This window comes from Acartia tonsa, chromosome 10, assembly GCF_053477335.1.
Source record: "Acartia tonsa isolate MP-2025a chromosome 10, ASM5347733v1, whole genome shotgun sequence".
Taxonomy (NCBI): domain Eukaryota; kingdom Metazoa; phylum Arthropoda; class Copepoda; order Calanoida; family Acartiidae; genus Acartia; species Acartia tonsa.
In genome coordinates this window covers 14,694,210-14,716,912 of record NC_137269.1, presented here as the reverse complement: position 1 = coordinate 14,716,912, position 22,703 = coordinate 14,694,210, and the positions used below count along the sequence as shown (strand labels likewise).

The window sequence follows — 22,703 nt, the reverse complement described above, 5'->3', positions numbered from 1 at the left end:
TAAACCAAATAAAAAAATTTATATATATGTACATTACAAGACCTGGTAAGATCTGAAAAGCTCATTGGTTGATTGTCTCGCTCCTAGTATTGTAAAAAAGTATTTATTTTTTCATTGGGATTAATAATAATTAAGTAAACAAGACATAACAAACATTCATAACATGCAAATAATTTACATGATATATAATAAGATGTAACTAAATGTATCTAGCAATCATTAACAAATACTTGTTTTAATCTTAGATTGAATAGATTAACTTATTAACAGAGGGCCTGAACTCTCAACAAATTTATAAAAGAACGGTTATATTAAATGGTCATAGATGCATAGATGTATACCAATTAATCCACTTCATGACTGCATTGCAAAGCTGCCTAACCATAGAGGAGGTTGTATTTATGACTAATGCAAGATGTTGGTTTGCAAGGTTAAAAGCCTTTTGAAAATGCCTTGACAATTCATAGCTTTTTTAAATAAAAGTTTTAAAATGCCTTTTTTGATATTCATGTAATATATGTGTTTAATAATTATGCTAAAATTGAAATAAATTTGTTTATTAAATGTGTTTCATAGCCAAACTATTTACCAAATTGTTTGATATTTATGTTTTTATAAATTGACTTTTATGAGATTGAATATGATATTGAAAAACATTTAATTAATAAAGTCTCAATCTTAGATTACTGCAGTTTTTAATATTGTCATTGTCATTGTTTCATTTATGTATATAGATAAAGATGTTTAGAGTTACCTGAGTGTTAGTGTTGTCACTTTCAAGGTATTCTAATAACTAGTATAAAACTTGTAAAAAGTGCCTATTGCTTTCCTCCCTTGGCTTAGTTGTCTTGGTCCATGAAATACATACTGTTGGTATATTACCTACATTGTGTCCTGAAATCCCTGTGTGCAAGTGAAAACATCTAAGAAAGATACACTACAGTCATCTAACTTCTAGCCAGCACTGCAAATGTGGTATTTTTATACCTGTGAGGCTTTAAGAATTGAGACCTGTCCTATAAACTGTACAAGTTAACTTTATGTAAAATTTAGTTGCATTAGACACTTCATTGTGATCATTGTGATATATTGATTACTGCACCTAAAAATGTGTGTTACTGGAATAACTAACTAAGTTATTTTATTGTGTGACAGCTGCCTTAAGTGAGATGGACAAGTGTCCTATCTGACTGCCAACAAACTGATTTAACCTATCCTGCCATCCCTAAAATTGCCATAGCTTTAATATTTTCTAAGTGAGACAATAAACCCTTATAAACTTATGTTGCTTAACAAATAATTAGATCCCTGTATAATAAGTAAAAGTTCTTGCAGAACAGACAGTGTACAAAGCAGAATTACCTATCCCTGCTTCCCTATTCATGCCACAACAATCTATTAAAAGTGCAAAATTTGTTCTGTAACCACCAAAAAAGGGGTTATTAAAAATTTGGCACTAAAAAAGAATATATGTTTTGTATATTGTACATTAAGGGACCTTTAGTAGCACAAACTCAATGGCAACATAAAACTTTTCTGTTGAAAGAAATAAATCAGTCAGTGAAGGAGCGGATACTTATAGAGATGCTACACATCAATGATAATTGATGGCATAGAACAGACATGAACCCATTGTATAAAAAATCCATTAAAAACAAAAGATATATTAAACAAGAAATTAACCGCCGCATTCATATTTTCAGAGTAGGGGAAAGGGATCTTTATGAAACACGCTTTGAGTATAAAAAGAAAATATGTATGTAATAATAATAAAGAATAATAATTCTGTACCTCCTCATCCTCTTCTTTAATACTAGCATAAAAATCATTTATCTAATTAGTTGCAATTAAATATACATTCAATAATACAAATAAAAATCTCATAAATAGGTATGAATAAACTTGAACGGTGCTGTAATAAAAAGTAACAATTTTGACCTTTTTTGTTTCGAAAATTTACTGATTAACTTTAGACTTTAACGTTGCCAATCTATTATAATATTGATTGATAAAATATCATAAAATAAAAATCACCTGGGTTGAATAGAACAGAACATGGGCTGATCCTAGAAATTATAATAGATTTTAATTTTTTTTCTTTTCTGGCCTCGTTTACTGCTTTTATATTTTGAGATGTTGAGATTGAGATGTTAAAATCTAAAGAATAAATGATATGCATTTGCAGTTAACATTACAGTTAACGAACTTAAAAAAAATACTTTTATCATTACTGTATCTACTGTTCTTTCTAATACTTCGCTTATTTTGAATAAAATTGTCCCTTGAAAGCTACCCTCTCGTGATTGTAAACCATATTTCTTTCATTTTCATGTTTAATAATGAATGTTATAAAATGCACTTTAAATCATTCTACATAGATTTACTTTGTTATTGAAATTATCTAGGGCTCAGCAGCCGCAACTAAGCCTCTAGTTAAAACCCGTTTGGTTGCTTTATAATATTTAAAATAAAGAGGGATTGGCTTTTTACGGCCAGGTTTAGACTTTGAAATCCCCGAGGCTTACAGGTGGCTGACGAGCCCTAAATTTTTCCAAGAAATTGTTGTTTTTTTCAATTATTCGTACGTCTGTGCGACTAAGGGATAACGTGATTTCCTAGGCTTCTTTTTACGATTTTTATGACCTACACACGTAAATACAGTCTATACATTGCAATGTCCGTCGATCTGTCAGTGACACTTAAAGAGTCGTTTCATTTTTATTAAGGGAAACTTGATTATCTTTGCTTCTATTAAAAGCTATAAAGGAGAAATTTTTGGTATACATTGCATGTTTTGTCTGTCTGTATGTCAGTAATACTATATGAGTTACTAGCGGCTACGCCCCTAGAGGCCTCTAGTGGCACTTTAAATGTTTTTTTTATATTTAAAGTATGTCTATGTTGCGTTTGACGTTTATGTTTCGTTGAACTCTCTTTTTATAATAGAGAAACGTAAATTATTTTTTTTTGTGATTTCTCTTGGGAGGGTGGTGGTACCCTCCCCCCAAATAGTTTTAAACCTTTCCGGGACCTATGAGAATCTACCCTGTTAAAGAGAACCCGATCGGTTCAGCGGTTAGCGAGATCCTTCGGTACAAATACACAGACACACAAACAGACAGATATCCTGTTACTTTAGTATAAGGTTTGGGTCTCGTGTTTTACAACAGTGGTCATCGGTATAAATATGATTTACCTTTTTTGAAATTAGGAGCTCACTATCTGACAAGTTTCTTTTCATCTGTTTAAAATTATAATTGGGAAGTCCGTATTGCTTCTTGATTTCATAGTTTTTACACACTTTATTTTTTCTAAATAGGTATAATTTATAGGATTTAAAATCCAATAATAGTAGATTTGTTATGATTTTTTAAATTCTTTTTTTAATGAAAAATTTTAGACTGAATATCTAGTGCTTTCAAAATTAAGTCGTTTGCTAGATATCGAAAACGTACGTTTTAAATGCTTTGTTTTGTTGAGAATATTGTGCAGTGTAAGTAGATGTGTAAACCTTAATTGCCTGTTTTATGGACAACTAGCGGCTGATCGCCCATAGCCTCTAGGGGCTCTGCCCCAAGAGGTTTGATCAAACTAATTTTTAGTGTTTTAGATTGTAAAGAAAATAAAAAAAAATCGGGGGAGGGGAGGTTTCATTTTTTGGGGGGGTTAAGGGTGTCCCACCCCCCAAGAAAATAGTTATAAACCTTCCCGGGACCTATGAGAAATCATCCTGTTAAGGAGAACTTGATCGGTTCAGCAGTTAGCGAGATCCTTCGCTACAAACAAACAGACAGACAAACAAACACACAGACAAACAAACATCGTTCTACTTTGTATTATAGATAATGAGAAAATGCTGCATAAGTTGGGTGTACACTTCATTGACTTCATATAAAGTCACAGAGCTTTTTGATTATTTATATAAGGTTATGTATGTATACTTAAGTACACCCATCATATAACTTTAAAAGCGAAGTTTTTCTTTAATTAAGGTCGGCCAGTTCGTAACGCAGAGCTCTTTTTTATGAATTTAGATATGTTAGAATTGTCCTATTGATTTCAAACTTATCAATGGTGATTCCTGTAATATCAAGAATAAACATATTTATTATTTCTACTTGTTGTTTATATCAGCTATAGCAATGCTTTGATTATCTGGAAAACTTACCTTGATTTTAAAACAGATTCAGCATAGTTGAAACTGAAAAGATAAAGTTTTCTTAGTTTTCATACATATTTATCACAATGTATTACAGACTTTGTCGGCCCTTAGGGGCGAACTTGAGCTAATAGGATGGGAATTAATCTCATTTTTTTTCTTTTTTTGTAGATAAATTTACAATTATTCGATAAACCAAACATTTAAAGCAGGATACCTTTAACTTTCAGGTTTAGGTTTGATAATATTTGGATATGCTAACCTTGGTTGAAAATACTGGAGGTGTCCAACATTTTCTGACATTACATCAAAATTTGGCACTTGTAGTAAACTTGAAGTGAAAGAAACTTTTTGTTTGGATTTTGAATCTACGGAAATTAAATCCTTAATAAAAAAATGGTCAAACAATAAAATTGAATTCATTTTGAAATTCTACACAAGACATGTAGTAGTTTTTAACCAAATATCTAAATTTTACCTTTTTATAGAATATTTCGTTGCTTGGTAATTCTGTTTGATTAGTATGTAAACAGGCATTTTTCTCCAAGCTAGTAGCAGTATTTGAAATATTTGTTGGCTGTTCAGTTTGTTGAAAAAATGATTTTCTAATTCTTTTTCTTAAACCAGACATTTGGTTGAATAGCGTTTCTTTTTTCCCATTGCAATAAGTTTCATCATTGGCTATTTTTTCTTTAAATCTTACAGTCTTTTTTATAGGTGATTTTCTTTCTTGTATATCAAATCTATTTCTTTCATCCAGTGGTTGCTGTTTACAAAAGTAAGAATATAATATATAGAAGATAAACAGAAATTTAAAAAGAAACTAGAAAATATTTAATTAGATATTGTTATATCATAAGTAATCATAACCTGTGAATCTTTTTCAAAAGATAATGAATCAAGTCTCCAAATATTAAGATTTTCAGCTTCAAATAGATTAAATGAGTGTAATTTTTCTTGCTGTCCAGCAACCAACTACAGAAACAACAAATTATTTTTTAAGTTTTGCATATTCAATTTTTAGAGTTTTGAGTTCATCGCTCTATATTTAAGTACTAGCGGCTTCGTCCCTAGCCTCTAGGGGCTTTTACCCTAACGGTTCAGGGGAGAATTTTAAAAATATATTTACATTTGTTTCAGATGTTTTCTGTATTTTATAACATTTTATAACTTTTTATAACTCTTTCTAACTCTTTACAACTTTTTATACCTTTTTTTAACTCTTTCTAACTCTTTATAAATTTTTATATTTATTTATATTGATTTATATTTTATAAAACCTTCGAATTTTTTCTCTTTTTTAATGTTTTTAAAAATTTCTTTTCCATTAGCCTTTTTGGGGCTTCGCCCCTACATGAGAAGGAAGATTTCACAATCTTTTTAATTTGATAAAACAAAGTTTAAAAGAAGAAAAGTAATTTTAAAAGAATGAAAAATTAAGATATAAAGATATATAAAAAAGTATAAAAAATATAAAAAAAAATATAAAAATGTATTAAAATATACAAAAAACATAAAAAAAATTTAATATTAGGAAAAAAATAAAAAAAAATTGGGGGGTGGTGGTTGAGGTGTTCCACCCCCAAAGAAAATAGCTTAAATCCACCACAGGACCAATAGGTATATACCCTGTAGAGTAAAATCCAATCGGTACAGTGGTTAAAAAGATCTTAAGCCTCAGACGGACAGACAGACAGACAGCCGGACAGACATCAAGCTACTTTGTATTTATAGATAGTGAAAAATATGGTTATGCATATCCATAATCTTTAGGGCAATTCGCTTCTGTCCGGCTCCATCCAACACAAATAATTAATAAGCATAAGGAAAAATGTAAAATGAACCAATGACTGTCTGACTGTAAAAAATGTAATATTTTTTTTAGACTCTGATGAAGTTTATGCTGATAAACAAAAATATTTGGTGCCTCATGTGTTGATTTTTCGTCCTTGTTGGGGATCGGGATAGTTGGTACGAGTCCTTTTTATGAATATAGATGCTTTGCTTATAACACTATACATTGATTTAATAGTAAACATTATTCCAAAAATCAGATTAATAGGATAATCATAACTCATAAAAAATTGTTGTTACAAATAAACATGTTTTCTGGGAATGATTATAGGAATCATCATACTAATTTAAAATCGATAGGACAATTCTAGCATGTCTAAACTAACTAAAAGAGCAAACCGTGCCACCTAAAAAGCTAACCGTTATGGACAGACGGACGGACGGAATTGCCCTGATTATAGAAAAAGATTCGCGTTTAACAAGGATGAAAAAATTCATAAAAGAGAAGCCCTTAATAGTAGGACACACGAACATTAACAATTGTAGAGTGTAAGAACTCTTACTCAATGAGCAGAATATAAATTTTATTATTTTTTATTTAGAGATACTGTTTACTGTTTAGGCATACTCATATTTTTAAGGAATTGATTATAGAGATTCCACGCTTATAACATTGTACCTTGTTATAATAGAAATCAGTTTTACAAAAATCAGATAAATAGAATAATTATATTACAGAAAAAAATTATGTCTAAAGGGTTAAAAATCAAAATGTTTTAAATAGACTTACGGACTTACTGTTATTGGTTATAGAGTTGCTACGCTTTCTAAATCGTACCTTACTGTTATAGAAATCAAGATTAAAATCATCTATAATACAAAGTAGCTTGATGTCTGTCTGTCTGTCCGATCCTGAACCGATCTGATTCTATTCTTCAGGGTATATACCTATTGGTTCAGTGGTGGTTTTAAGCTATTTTCTTGGGGGGTGGGACACCCCCAACCCCTCCAAAAATGAAAATACCCCCCCCCCCAAAAAAAAAATGTTTTCAGGGGAAACTACTTCACAAAAAATGGCAGCACCAGAAATACTTAATTTTTTTTACATTTTTTAAAAATTACCTCTTGGGGTAAAGCCCTTAGATGCTAGGGGCAAAGCCGCTAGTATTTCTATAAAAGAACACAGTATATCAGACTTAACAAACAGACATAGTCGAGATATAGACTAGATGTTCGCTCAATGGTCATAAATTGTGCAGTCTAATTTAATAACAGCTTAGAAAGGTCATATAATCTATTCTTAAAAGCGAAGCTATTCTATAATATACTTTGTCTGTCCGTGCGCCAGTCCTGATAAATGATAAAAGGCTGAATTTTTTGACAACATTTCCATCATTAAACTGTTTTTAACCTATTTTTAAAACGTACATAAAAAATATACTATGACACCAGTAGAATCAGACTGCAGAGCCTAAATTTGAATTAAGTCCCCAATAAACTTTTTTGGGGGGATTTAAATATTAATTTTTACTGTTGCCGTGGTCATTTTGACCAAAGCAAAAGGGCTTTTTTTATTAGGGTAAAATTCGTAGCTTTTAGAGTGTTTTGCTTCATAAATATTGTATTCTGGTATAGAGTATAATTAGGCCTTATGATTTTACTATAAAAATTCATTAAAAAGTTAAATCTTTACAATATACCAATGCAATGAATTAACATTAACATGTTTGTGTTCTTTCACCTATTTTAAACACGTAAAAATTGGCTGTAAAGGGTTAAATTTGATGTCAACATGACAAGATGTCAACAAATGTTTATGCAGTACAAAATTATTTTTGACACATATACAAATATGATATAAAATAAGATTATTCAAACTTATTTTTAAAAAATATTTCTAAAAAGTATGTATCTTTTACGTGTATAGTTTTCATTCTTTTCATTTTAATTAAATAAAAATTATTTAACTACATTGTAAATAAGTCACTTTGTGAAAACACTCTTTCGGAAATTATAAATATTTGAAATGAAACAAGAAATTTTTGGTCGGATTAAATTTTAGCGGGTTTTTGGCTATTTTTATATCTTTTTTTTTTATCTATTTCTTCATATCATTAGTGGTTTTGGTCCGGTTTTCAAAGTTTTGTGCATAATAGTGTCAAAATTAAATTTCCCGTTGTTCTGAGCATCCAGTTTGTAATTTACTTAGACCGTCAGACTTTCAGTTATCATACAAAATGTAATAAGTATGAATAACTGAGGTTTCGTGATTTTTTCTTTAACAAATATTATATAAATCTCATTGTCCGTATTCTTAGTCATGTTTTTTTTGCGCTTTGCTATTTATGGATGTTATCATCCTTGTTTTATTTTTATTTTATAGGAGTTCTGACAGTCCGACGAACAACGCAGTTTTTAGTAAATTTTACAAGCGTTATACATTTATTTAGAATTAAAGAGAATCACATACAGACAGTGTGAAGGATCTTAAGTTCTGTGAGTTAAAAAAACACCTGTTTTCTTTGAGAATTGGTTTTATCTTGTTTGATTCTTCTACCTCGATCTCCATGATTATATCTTTGTAACCTATATAGTATATTTATTCAATGATATTTGAACAGGATGTGTGTATGTGTTTGTCTGTTCTGTATAAAAGATCTTGCTAGCCACTAAACCGATAATGTTCTTCTTTACAATGTAACTTCTCATATGTCCTAGAAGAGTGTATAACAATTTTGGGGGAGGTTACCAACACACATCCAAAAGAAATTGCCCCGAGAAAATAATAACCCTCCCAACAATTTTTTTTACTTTTCTTTTTAAAACAAAAAAACATTTCCTCGAACCCACGACCCACCACAAGGACCCTCAAGAGGCGTCTAGGGGCGTAACCAATTTTAATTACAAAAGCAAGATGTGCACACTGTAATATAAAAAGTTTTGCATCCAGTTTGCATATAATTAGGCCAGTATATCATGGTAAATTTTATCAGAAGTTCAAATAATATTTTCTTTACCTCCATATCAAGTGCTTCACTTCTCTTTACTCCCCCCCCCCCCCCCCCCCTACATATTTAAATTCATTCCAATATCAACAGCGGGTTTCTATGCTCGACAAGGCACTGTAAGGGAAAATACTTATTTTGAAAGACTATTCACCATTGCACATAGGGGCAACAAGGGGCATCAATTCACCACCCCCAAATCAAGTTTTAATCATTCTATGAGTATTATCATACCCAATGTACATCAGATTTTAAAGGAATCGTAAAAATACGCTTTTTAAGTAAGCTTTCTAAAGTCTGAAAGTCAAGATATGCAAAAATTTTCTTACAGAAAAAGGCATATATTTTGTGTTTCACCAACAATTTTAAAAGTATTATAAAATCTCTTAGAATTAACGTAATTAGACAAAATAACTTCAGGTGAGTCATGCACTACATGTATTTTGACAATATAAAAGAAAAAAACACAAATTAAAGATATTAGTCCTAAATAATTCTAGTTGAAGTTAAGATTTTAGTTTATTTTTGTTTGTTTTATAATCAACATTTGAGTAGATAGTAAGAGGAAACATGTTTTCACCGGTTGCCACCGGCTAAAAATACGATATTTGATTACCCAAAGACATATTATAATCGCCTGTACTGGTCTCACTTACCCCCCCGCGCCCCCGTAGGGGTTTTTAGCGCGTTTTCTGAGGCTGGGTGCACGAAAAGTTTGTTAGGAAAATCTTTTAAACGCGCTTTTAAAGTCAATATGTGAGATGTAATACATATAAATAAAAGACGCAAAAAACATAGTTATGAGAAATATTTATTTGATCAGACTTTGAATTAAAGTTGATAATGAATATTTTCAAGTTCTATTGCACTAAATGATGAAGAGGAGAGGGGGGGGGGGGGCTAAACCTAAATCTAAACCTCTTTATGTTTGATGTTTTAATGTAACTGAATAATCTTTTCTATGGATTATTACAAATATCAGGGATCTAAAGGGATAAGACAAAGGTCAATAAATTGATGTATATCCCCAATGATAATACACAAAATTACCCCTTGTGTAGATTAAAGTTAGTAGTTAAAACGTTTGAACACACAACTGTAAAACTTTGGAGACTAGTTTTATAAACAGCCCAATGTCCCCTCTCTCACTGCGGAAAGGTAAAGATAATATTCAAATAACGAAGTGTTCTTATAATCATTCTAATTTGGAATTAGCAAGTAGTCTATCTGTCTGTCTATTGGTAATGCTTTGTTTTTAAATTATGTAGGTACATGGTCTTCATGTTTAGCGTTAGCAGTTTTATTTAGAAAGGGAGAGGACATTACACTAGTCCCCAAACTTCAAAGTTTTATAATAACGTTTTTATATTCGTTGGCATAACAACTTTAGGAAATTTGATTGATTTTTTATTGGTTGGTTCATTAAGATGAGTATCAAAACTTTTCAACCACTAATTGTCATCTACAGACAATCAATTTTGTATTTATAATTTATTATTTAATGTATCAATATTGGGGATGTACATACATTAATCGGTTATTGTTTTGTTCCTTAGATCCCTGGGCGTTAATTATAATAAAAAGTAGCCTGATGTCTGTTTGTCTGTCCGTCCGTCCCTTAAGATCTCGGTAACCACTAAACCGATTAGATTCTACTCTTCAGGGAATATATCTACTGGTCCTGTGGTGGTTTAAAGCTATTTTACACAAAAAAATCCTCTAAATTTTTTCATATTTCTATAATTAGGATCGGTCCGTCCGTACGTCTGTTACAGTTAGCTCTTTTAGTTAATTTAAACAGGCTAGAATTGTCCTATCGATTTCAAACTTTTCATGCCGTTTTCTACAACAGTTAGGTACGACTTAGAAAGCACATCAACCAGAAAGTCCGTACATCCATCTATAACAAGCTAATTTTTTTAATTTTATGACAACAAATAATGGTTTTGAATGTTAAAAATATCCTATTCATCTGATTTTTGAATACTGATTCCTAGTACAATAAGGTATAGTGTTATAAGCGAAGCATCTCTATAAAAGTCCTAAAAACGTCAGTATGTCCTTAAACAGTAACATGTATTTAATCAGTTTTAATTACAATTTTGTATAGACATGCATTAATATTCAGTTCTGACACTTCACAAGTGTTAGTGTTCGTTTGTCCTTCCATTTCAGAGCTTCGCTTCTATGGATGTTGTCATCCTTGTTTAATTACCTCTTGGAGCAAAGCCCATAGAGGCTAGGGGCGAAACTGCTAGTATACATATAAACAGTAAACAAGAATCATAATATCATTATAAATATAGATATTAGCCAATAAAAATTTATGTCAATCATGCTCACATTTATAATGGATTTATTATTAAGTGAAACTTGTAGCTTGCTAAAATAAGAATCCCCATCCACCCCTTTACACCATCCTCTCCCCTTCTACTGAAATGAATTAAATGACCCCAAATTTGACATTTTGAATACTTTGATGGATAGAAAGATGGATAGGTAGATGAATATATATATGGATAGAGGGATGGATAGATGGATGGATAGATAGATGGATAGATAGATGGATGAGTAAATGGATAGACAGATGGATAGACAGATGGATAGACAGATGGATAGACGGATAGATAGATGGATGGATGGATAGATAAATGGATAGATAAATGGATAGATAAATGGATAGATAGATGGATGAGTAAATGGATAGAAAGATGGATAGACAGATTGGTAGACAGATGGATAGAGGGATGGATAGATGGATGGATAGATAGATGGATAGATAGATAGATGAGTAAATGGATAGACAGATGGATAGACAGATGGATAGACAGATGGATAGACGGATAGATAGATGGATGGATGGATAGATAAATAGATAGATAAATGGATAGATAGATGAATAGATAGATGGATGGATAGATAGATAGTTGATGAATAGATAGATAAATAGTTGATGGATAGATAGATGGATCGATAGATGGATAGATAGATAGATAGACAGATGGATAGATGGATAGATAGATAGATGGATAGATAGATGGAAAGATAGATGGATAGATTGATGGATAGATAGATGGATAGATAGATGGATAGATAGATGGATAGATAGATGGATAGATAGATGGATATATATATGTATAGATAGATGAATAGATAGATGAATAAATAGATGGATAGATAGATGGTAAGATATATGGATAGATAGATGGATAATTAGATGGATAGATAGATGGATAGATAGATGGAGAGATAGATGGATATATAGATGGATATATAGATGGATAGATATATGGATAGATAGATAGATGGATAGATAGATAGAGGGATAGATAGATAGATGGATAGATAGATGGATAGATAGATTGATGGATAGATAGATGAATAGATAGATGGATAGATAGATTGATAGATAGATGGATAGATAGATGGATAGATAGACGGATGGATAGATAGATTAATAGATAGATGGGTAGGGTAAGGGGGCGCTATTTTTGGGGAGGGGTTAATCTGGTAATTTTCCATCTACCTTCATTAAATGACCTTTATCTCCATGTTCCTTTCAAATGACAGAAAAAAACATAAAAGCAAATTTGTTCGTTGTTAAATTGCCTACAAAAAAGTATTAAATGAAATTTTTGTGGGATGAATTTTAAGGGTACTAAATAATTAAATCCCCTTTTTGATTGATTTGCCCCAATGTGCATTGTATATAAACGACCAACACATGGTTTTGTATATTGAATAATATACATTCGTCCTCCCTCCCATCGCCATACCTAGTACCGATGATCATTCTTAGGCATAAATCATTTCGAAGCCTTTTTGAGTTAATCGACAGACGAACACAATATCCATTATAAATGTTATAAAAAAAATTACCAAAATCTCGAAAGTTTTGAATCAGTGCCAGCCTTCTCAAGTGCCATCTAAGTGTTGAAATTGTTAATTCAATGTATATATATAAATTCCCCAAAATTGTCCCAAGAGTGTATTTACAAGCACGGAGTTAATATGACTAATATAAAAGTTAACGCAATACAAATCCTTACATTTGGGGAAATATTAAATGTATTTATAGCATAAAATAGTTGAGAAATATCATGCAACATAATGAAGGAAACAATTTATCATACTTGCTATTACTACATATTGCTATTAGAGCTTAGTAATTCTAAATTAACAAGGATGGAAAGCATCCATACAAGCAGTGACGCACAAAAACAAGTAGATGTTCAGTTTTCATAAAAAAGAAATAGAGAGTATATTCGATATATGATAAAAAAACACTAAACCTTTAGAGAAAAGGGATTTATTCTGTTTGAAGCATGATTGACAGACTGACGGACCAACATGTAAATTATATAAGTGTTGATGATCGGTACATGAATTCTTCACCAAAAATTTCATTTGTCTTTCTTGAATAGAAAATCACATTTACCCTACATGCAGAGTTACGGATTAACACCTGGAGGAAGAAAAAAACTGCAGAATAATAACTGGATCATGGAATGGGTTTTACTATATATGAATTTATGTTATACTAGCGGCTACACCCCTAGAGGCCTTTAGGGGGCACTTGGAGGAGGGGGGAGTCGAATTTGATAACCCAATTTCTTATTTTAGATTTTAAAGAAAAAGTAAAAAAAAAATTTTTAGGTGGTGGAAAATGGAAAACCCACCTCATATTTAATTTTAATTTTAAACTTCCCGGAAAATTGTTTAATGGACAGTACAACAAAATCTTTGGGTCCTTTCACATACACGCCTACACTTTCTACTTTACAAATAGATCTCTATTATTTTACAAATTAATAGCGACAGCACCCTAGCATCTAGGGGACTCTATAGAAAAAGCTGGGTAGGAAATAGAAGAAAAATAGCATTAAATCATACTAACATTTTATCTGAATCTTTTTAAATATTTATATTTTTTCAAAGAACGTGTCCTAACTTTTGTGATTTTGTTTTAACCCATCCGTGACGAGCTCCCAAAGTTCAAAGATTTGATTCACCGTACTTCAACAAAATAGATTTTTTCAAAAATTACTCAACGGAATTCATAAAGTAAGGTGTCAAATTAAAGATTTTTGTTCATAATAGCAATTTTCTTGTTAATTGTTGCGTTTTAAAACCTTAAAACCAACTTAATTATGAAAAATTTTATTTCTTTAAGAATAAGAGGTCTACAAAAAAACGATTGCATATATAAATTCTATGGATCATTTTACATCTACTACTTACTAAAAGCACCGACAAACTATTTTTTTTTTTAATTACAAAAGTTCGGACACGTTCTTTGACAAAACATAAATATTTTAAAAGAAATCTAAAGATTCAGACGACAAAATAGTCTTGATACAAATAGGATTACCTCGTACAAAGTTATAGCATTTTTTGTTTTAATTTACAAAGAAGTAGTTTTTGTCTGTGTGTCCCTCCGTCCATCATTTAGTCCGTAACGTTGTGAAGGAAATGTAATTTTCTCTACTGCTATATTGTATACTAGTAGTATTTACTCCTTTGCATCCGCACGAAACTCTGCTACGATATCGATGGCGAACTCGCATGCTACCTTTTGCTTGAAAGTAGCATAAATTAAAGTAATGCTGCTCTCTATTTGGTTCTTTCTAAAGTATAAAAGCCTCTCAGCTCTTTTTTCTCACTTTTTCTATTTTTATCCTATCTCTCTCTCTCTCTTGCTCTCTCTTTTAATTTATGCTACTATTGTGCTACTTCGCCCCATACTCTGCTATGATATCAATGGCAAACTCGCATGCTACCTTTTGCTTGAAAGGACGATTTTCCAAGGTTTATCGCCAAAAAAATAATTCATTGCGAAGGGGATTGGTGGAAGCATGAGACTCCGTACATAAATTGCATGAGATCGATGGCGATTCCATGGCGAAATCAGTGGCGTGCGAACCGAAGGGGGCATTTGGGGCAATCGCCCCCCCCCCTAGCAACCAAAACGCCCCCCCCTGCCCCCCCCTAGCCACCGCCCCCCTGCCCCCCCCCCCTAAATGTTGAAAAATGCCCCATTTTGCCCCCCCCTGGTCAACAAAAATGCCCCTTTTTGCCCCCTACCCTACAAAAAGCAAAACTATCCCAGTTTCCAAAAAAAAGATCAAGAAATACTTAACAAAAAAATTTTTGGCCCTTCGCACCAAACAGACAGTTATCATTTAACCTTACCAAATTTTTAAATTAGTGTAGAAATTAGGTTATAATCTTTTTTACTGAACATAACAAACAAGGTAATAGGAAGTATTCTATTTGGTATAATATAAACTTTTTACCAAAGAAATTTTGTACATCCCCAATGATGATACACAAAATTACCCCTTATATAGATTACAATTAGTGGATGAAATGTATGGAAACTCGACTATATTAACCAACCAATCAAAATTCCATTAAAGTCCCCAAAGTTGTTGAGCCAACGAATAAGAAAATTTTATATGAATTATTTGGGATTAGTGTAATAAATAGCCCAAAAACCCCTCCTTCCCTGCATATTTGAAGAAAAAAAATTGCCCTTCGCCACTTCCAAATGGTTTCTGCTTTTTATTACATGCATTGTATATTTTATTTTTATTTCTATAAAAACATTTGTAAACAACAAATATTTAATCAAAAAGTTATTTTATATAAAAAAGAAACAGCGTTGATATTTATCTAAGCCTTTTTCTCAACACTGTATGTCTGTCTAAATGAATAACTATATATGATGTCATATTATTTTCAGGATAAGTTTATCATTTTTTTTGTTTACATACCCTTACAAAAAGACATGTTTTTTATGGCAATTTTCATTAAAAACCTTTAAAACTAACTACACTCTATATTCCTAACTTGATAAAATACGCCACTCTTGTTGTCTTTAATTAATTTTAGTTCAAAGGGGGAGTAAATATTTTTAGGTGCGCTTCATGCACCGCCCTTATAAATCCTTGGAAACACCACTTAATGAAAAATTAACAGAAATTTAAAGTGCCATTTAAAGAGAGTAGGATATGTTGATATAACTTTTTAGCTTCTCTTTAATTCACTATGGCTGACAGTACGTAATGATAAGGGGGAAATGTGATTTTTTCAACTGCAATTAAAGATAGAAGGCTAAAACTTAATGTTAACATTCCCATCATTATGGAGTATAATTAACTATTAAAAATTCATAGAACTGCTTTTTAGGACGTTTTTTGGCTATTTTTGTATCTTTAAATTTCGGGTATAGTCCCTTTTGTGACATTGCCTCTTAAGGTGCATTTCATCGTATTTTCACAGTAGCTTTTCCCCTATTTATAGCTCTTGCGGGGCCAATTGCCTAATCCTGCGGGGAAATTACCTGACCTAACTTAACCTAGAATAACCTACTAAAAGCTACTATGAAAATACGACGAAATGCCCCTTAAGAGGTGTTGCGACAAAAGAGACTATACCCCAAAGTTTTTCATATTTCTAAGAGATTTTTATATCTGTAGATGAAAGGACAAGTAATTTTTTATATTTTTTACATAGTTCTTTATATCTTTGGTTTTTATGGTACAAGAAATTTTTTTGTGGATTATAATATTAAAAAAAATAAAATTTTTCGCTGTCTCGAGTATCTAGTATGTAATTTACTTTCACTGTCATCACACAATATGCAGGAAAAAGGATTTGTGACTTTTTCTACCTAGAATATATATTTATTTAAACAGATGCTCTTTAAATCTACTTGTCTGTATTCTTATTAATGATTTTTTGTGCTTTGCTACTTAAAGATGTTGTCATCCTTGTTGTCATACAATAAAGAAATATTTTAAATCAGTTTTACATATTAGGTTAAGTTTTGTTAAATTATTTCCAAAATAAGTGTTTTTATCTCCCCCCCCAAAAAATTTTTTTTATGGGGTTATTCATCCTTCCTGCTGAGATTTTATAACATCCCCTTCCACCCATAAAAAATGTTTTTTGGTGGTAGGGGGGGGGGGGAGGTTAAATTATATTCTGTACTTTTTTTTCGAAGATGCTTTCTAGCTCCCTTCCCTTCGGTCATTACAGGATGGGGAGAAGGGATGGGGGAGAAGAGATGGGGGGGGAGAGATAGGGGATATAAACGGGAAATAGGGATGGGGGAAGGGATGGGGAAGAAGGGATAAGGACTAGAAGGCCCATAATCAAATAATCCCACCCCTTAAAACGCCCTTATTTAAAATTAGTATATATAATGAAAATGCCCCCCCCTAAAGCAAAGTGCACCCCCGGGGCACTTTGATTCAGTCATATCGTTAGTTTCAAAAACTAATTTACGGCTTCAAAATATTAAAATTGGTGCCAAATATTGCTAAATTCCCTAATTTTCATACTGGGGGTTAAACGTGTGAAAGAAAGGGGTTAAATAGGTATTTGATAAATATTGAAATAGCTATACATTTTCATACGGCCAGGATATCGTTGTAAATCACTAATTATCCCTTTCAAAAACTTAGCTAGACCGTTTAATTTTATTGGGCAATTTGAGTTTTTTAAAAAATATTGGATTTCTCAAATAAATTAGCATGTTCATATGATCACGGAACCTTCGCATATTACAAAAAAAATTTTCTAGCTAAAGTTTTTTTTTGTTGAAATGTACATGAAAAAATTTAAATGGATATAAAATTTGTATAATAGATAAGATTTTTAACACTGAAAGGTTTTTTTACTTAATATTTACTGAATATGCACGTCATTATAAAGTATAAACATTGTTTACTGAAGCAAAATGTTGTCCAGATTAAATAGTGATTGTCAAAGAACCACTTTATCTTGTTTGACTTGTAATTTTACAGTTCGTATTTGTAAAGTAGCGGCACTGCAGAAAAAAAATTTATCTTCAGTTAAAATTTCCCTCCTTTTTATGAGGTTCTAATGATAATACTCCACTGTAACTTAAGAAGGGGTCATCTTAAACGGGTCAACATATGGGAGAGGGAGAGGATTAAGAATAAAATGAGAGATAAAAAACAAGGATGATAACTTCCTTAAAAGCAAAATAGTAGTACAAACAAACATTAACACTTGTATTTTGTCTGTTGTTATATCTGAATAATCAGAATATAAATGTTTAAGTAAAAACAAAATTATAAGTGAATATTTGGAGTTGCTATGCTTTCTAAATTGTACAATAGAACAATACTAACATGCCTAAATTCTAAAAAATCTATCAGTTCCAGATGTACAGACGGACGGACGTGCAACCAACCCCAATTATAGAAAAGAAAATTATGATAAGAGATATCAGTAAAGGACGGAGCGGCCTTGATTATAGAAAAGCTTCGCTTTTAAAAATTGGTCCTTAGAAACACATTCTTACAAAGGTATATCTAACATTGTCTCACATAAAAGTTAATTTTTAAAAGCGAAGCTTTTCTATAATTAGGGTCGGTCCGTCCATACGTCCGTCCGTCACTCCGTATGTCCGTCCGTAACAGATAGCTTTTTTCGTTAATTTAGGCATGTTAGAACTGTCCTATCGATTTCAAACTTTGCATAGTGATTCCTGCAGTAATTAGGTAAGATTTAGAAAGCGTAGCAACTCTATAATCAATTTTACATCGACTCTTATACATTTATAATCTGATTATTCAATTTTGACACTATACAAGTGTTAATGTCCGTTTGTCCTACCAGTTCAGCGCTTCGCTTTTATGGATGTTGTCATCCTTGTTGTTTCTATAAATGCTCATATTTAAACTTCCTATTGTATAGGATTATGGGGGGTGGGGTGTGTTCACAGGGTTTTTTAACCCCCCCCCCCCTCCCATATTCAATTGAATATGATTTACTTTACAAGGCATAGGAAAAAAACAAGCCGTTCTTATTTTCTCTGCTCCCTTCCTGAACTACAAATGAATTCTTAAGAGCAACTTTTTTTATGGGGGGGGGGGGGGAGGGAGATTAGAATATAGAATTAGTTTTTTTCTTCGGCACCTCGGGGCCAAAAAAACTGGTTTTAATCTTATAATTGTACATTCTATATCCGCTGAAAGCCGTTTATAATACAATTGTCACATAATCTTTAAGCAACGATCACAGAGTTGATAAATACATTTTATACCCAAAGTTTTTAAGCTAATATAATTTACAGTCCAATGTCCACCCCCTCCGTGACTCTGCTAGTTCAATAAGCTTAGTACTCAGATTTCATACATTTTCAACCCCCCCCCCCCCCCCATAAAATAGGGTTAAAATCATATCGATCCAAAGAAACAATAAGTTATAAAGACATCCTGTTACTTTTTTTTACAAGAAATACTGGTTAACTTCAAGCGTAGTTTGTAGTATATTTAGAATTGAAAACAAAACCATATGTTAAAAATAACCTCCCATTAAAAAAAATATTTACCCTCCCCCCCCCCCAAAAAAAAAATAAGCTTGGATGCCCCTGGTACATCCCCAGTAATGATAAACAAAATTACCCCATATGTAGATTAAGATTATTGGTTGAAAAGTGTGGACACTGATAGTCTTAAACCAACCAATGAAAATACAATAAAAGTACCCAAAGTTTTGCGCCAACCAATAAAATAAAGTAATTTTAAAACTTTGGGTACCAATTTAATTTACAGTCTAATACACCCTCCTCCCTGGGGACAGTAAAGAATTTCTGTTATGATCTTTATGTAAGAATGTTAAAAAATATTGAGAGGGTTTTACCTATTAGAAGCTAACCTGTAAAGTTCAGCTAGATCAAAACAGACGCACACATTCAACGGCAAAATTTGTGCTGTGTTGTTATTTTTGTTTTTTTTTTGGTCAGTAGCTTAAAAAATATCTGAACTAGTATCCTATTATATGTATACTAGCAGCTACGCCCCTAGCATCTAGAGGCTCTTTATTCGAAGGGGCAAAAAAAGAACTAAAGAATAGCTTAAAACCATCATAAACCTTAAATATGAAAATATAACAGCATAAAACCATCACAAAAATTATGTGAAGCTTACCTAGAATAGAGAACCCAATCTGTTTAGCAGTTATTGAAATCTAAAGCTTAAGACAAAAAACTCCAACTTCTTTATATAATAGGATGTTATTTCTTTCTAAATACTTATACTCTTCTTATATTTATTTAAGTCTCGTTGTAAGTAAAAGATCCCTCCCCTCCCCCTATTATGATGTATGATATATGATGAATGATCATCGGTCAACTTTTGCTAAAAGAGATGGGGGGGGGGGGGGGGAGTTCAATATAGGTCAAGTGAAAGTTAAATCCTAAAGGGTATTATTTTCTTCCATCCAAAGTTGTAAGTCAAATATAAATATGAAGGGGGGGGGGGGTGAGGAATATTTTTAAGGTTTAATTATATCAACAAGGATCACAACATCCATAAAAGCGAAATGGTAGTACAATCAAACATTAACATAAGCATAAATGTATAAGTATAATCAAAATTATAAGTAAGTATTATATTAAATTGCTTTTCAGCGAAAGGAGGTATAACCTAAAGGGCCATCTGGTTAAGGAACTAATGTTCCTAGGCTTCAATGATTTGGTTCCCAAATCAAACCTCACGCATTTTTTAAGTTAAGCCATGATGAAGATTGTTTTGAGATCAATCATTTAGCAAAATATTGTATTTTTTGTATGAAAGAATAATAAAATGAAATAAACTTATTAATACAATTGAAAGTAACAGGATCATAATAATGTATTGTATTTGTATTTTCAATTTTGTTTGAACAATATGAAATAAACCTATTATTTATTACAGCTAATTTGTTATTTAACAATCTCCGCTAACCCACCCAACTCGAACTCTCATTGGTCTGTTTGTTTCGTGTCGTCCGACAGATTTTGCGCTCTCCTTGGTTAGGCTCGGAATTGGTAAAGTTAAAGCTAAGAAGATGTCTTTATTTATATTACTAGTAAGTAGTAAAGAGGAGGGAGGGGACTCGAGTATTATTATTATAAAGTCTCCTGTATTTATTTAAATGTATGATTTATGGGGATTAACCCTCGGAATATGGGGGGGGGGGGGTGGTGGTAAGTAACTGGTAACATGATATTACAGTCAGCCAAGGTGTTCGTACAGAAATGTTGTAAGAATTATTCTTTAGAAAATTCAAGCTATATTTTAAATTTGAGAACTTAAGTAACTGATATAGATATTATATTAATTATTATAAAAAAAAATTTTGTTTGGTATATTAGATAAATAAATAGCTATTTCTGATCATTGATACACCAAAGTCAAGCAATATTTTGAAAAATTAAGTATCACATATAGATATTATAAAAAAACCTTTGGTTGGTATATTAGCTACTTCTGAATCTGATGCATCATTGTAACCCCCCCCCCCCCCACGCCAGAATTCATTAACAATATATATGCACCTGTTTCTCTACTTTGTGTGTGACTCACGTATAAGATATTTTAAGAAATATGATTGGGGGGGGGGGGGGGGGGGGGGTTACATAACATTTTTAAAAAATAATACATAATTAATAAATCTACAAAATCCTATTTCTTTATTTGAACTGACAAACACAACAGAACATAAAGTAACTGGAAAAGTCAAAAGATAAATTAGCAATAACAACTTTGGAGACTTTTTTTCTTTAATTGTGATTGGTTGGTTTATTAAGCATGAAATGCTGCCAAAATGGAAATAAAAAAACAAGCGAAATTAGCAATAAGAACTAAGATTAACTATCTTGATAATCTGGCTACGAGATTGCGTGATGCTATAAAAAAAAACTATTCACCAAACCTCTATTATTCCAAGTCATAAAATTCTAGTGAGGTCATAAACCTTCTTCGTATGTTAATATTTTCCGGAATTTTTATGATTTTCTGACAATGTTTGACCGTAAAGATATGTGAACATATGTAGTATTTTACAAATACATCCCAAATCTAGCATAAGTTGACCCCTTCTCTCCGTATGAAAATGTTAACAGAGGTGTGAAGTCTCAATTTCCGGTCGTTTGAATATATCGGGGAATTTGTATATTTTTAGGGTTATTTTAGTATTTTGAAAATATTGAAAACAGTAACATTTCTCTACGAAATCACCCATCGTTTACGATTTTGAGTATGTTTTGAAAAATACTATAAACTAAAACTATCATTGCTTTGATTTAGGGGGGGGGGGGGGGCAAAATTTTACAAAATCTTCAAAATGCCTGAAGGGATAAGGACTAGAAGGCCCATAATAGAATAATCCCAACCCTTAAAATGCCCTTATTTAAAATTAGTATATATAATCAAAATGCCCCCCCCCCCCCCCCCCCCCGACAAAGTGCTTCGCACGCCACCGAATAAAACGGAACAGCTCTGTATTCAAAAGTTAGGGAGAAATAGCCTAAATTTATTTAAAATAAAATAGCCTTTAAAAATAAAGGTAATATGTACATTCCTTTAAACCACCAATAAAGGTACTAAACCACCCAATCATATCAGTAGTTATTGAAATATTAAATGTCGTCTTTGACAAAACACTAATATACAACGTTTCATGTTGTAATAATTTTCTCTTATAACATTATAATATTTAACCCTTCACAAATATAATGTTTCGTTTATTTTTATATCTACGTAAATATGTATTGAAATTATAAGCGACTTTTTTTATTAACTTTAAATTCGTAGAATAAGAAAGGAAAAAAATGAAGGAGAAAAAGTGTAGGAAGATTTTGTCTTTATTTTCCGATCAGCTGGGAGCTGCAGTTTCTGCACATTTGAATTGTAAACAAAGCTTTAGGTATTGGTTTCTAAATT

General features: G+C 31.7%; 1 protein-coding gene across 1 annotated transcript in view; it reads right to left on the bottom strand.

The window, feature by feature from the left end:
• LOC145329492 (uncharacterized) overlaps positions 1–12,997 on the bottom strand; it is a 34,858-nt gene extending 21,861 nt beyond the window's left edge. Inside the window, exons 1-10 of the mRNA XM_080173679.1 lie at positions 12,838–12,997; positions 8,467–8,539; positions 5,030–5,134; positions 4,638–4,925; positions 4,422–4,543; positions 4,169–4,201; positions 3,197–3,311; positions 2,035–2,066; positions 1,792–1,813; positions 43–83 (exon numbers count right to left, since the gene is read on the bottom strand). Of these exons, the coding sequence (XP_080029805.1) occupies positions 43–83; positions 1,792–1,813; positions 2,035–2,066; positions 3,197–3,311; positions 4,169–4,201; positions 4,422–4,543; positions 4,638–4,925; positions 5,030–5,134; positions 8,467–8,539; positions 12,838–12,884 (878 nt within the window). The 5' untranslated portion in view covers positions 12,885–12,997. The remainder of the gene's footprint in view (positions 1–42; positions 84–1,791; positions 1,814–2,034; positions 2,067–3,196; positions 3,312–4,168; positions 4,202–4,421; positions 4,544–4,637; positions 4,926–5,029; positions 5,135–8,466; positions 8,540–12,837) is intronic.
• Positions 12,998–22,703: the final 9,706 nt, after the last annotated feature.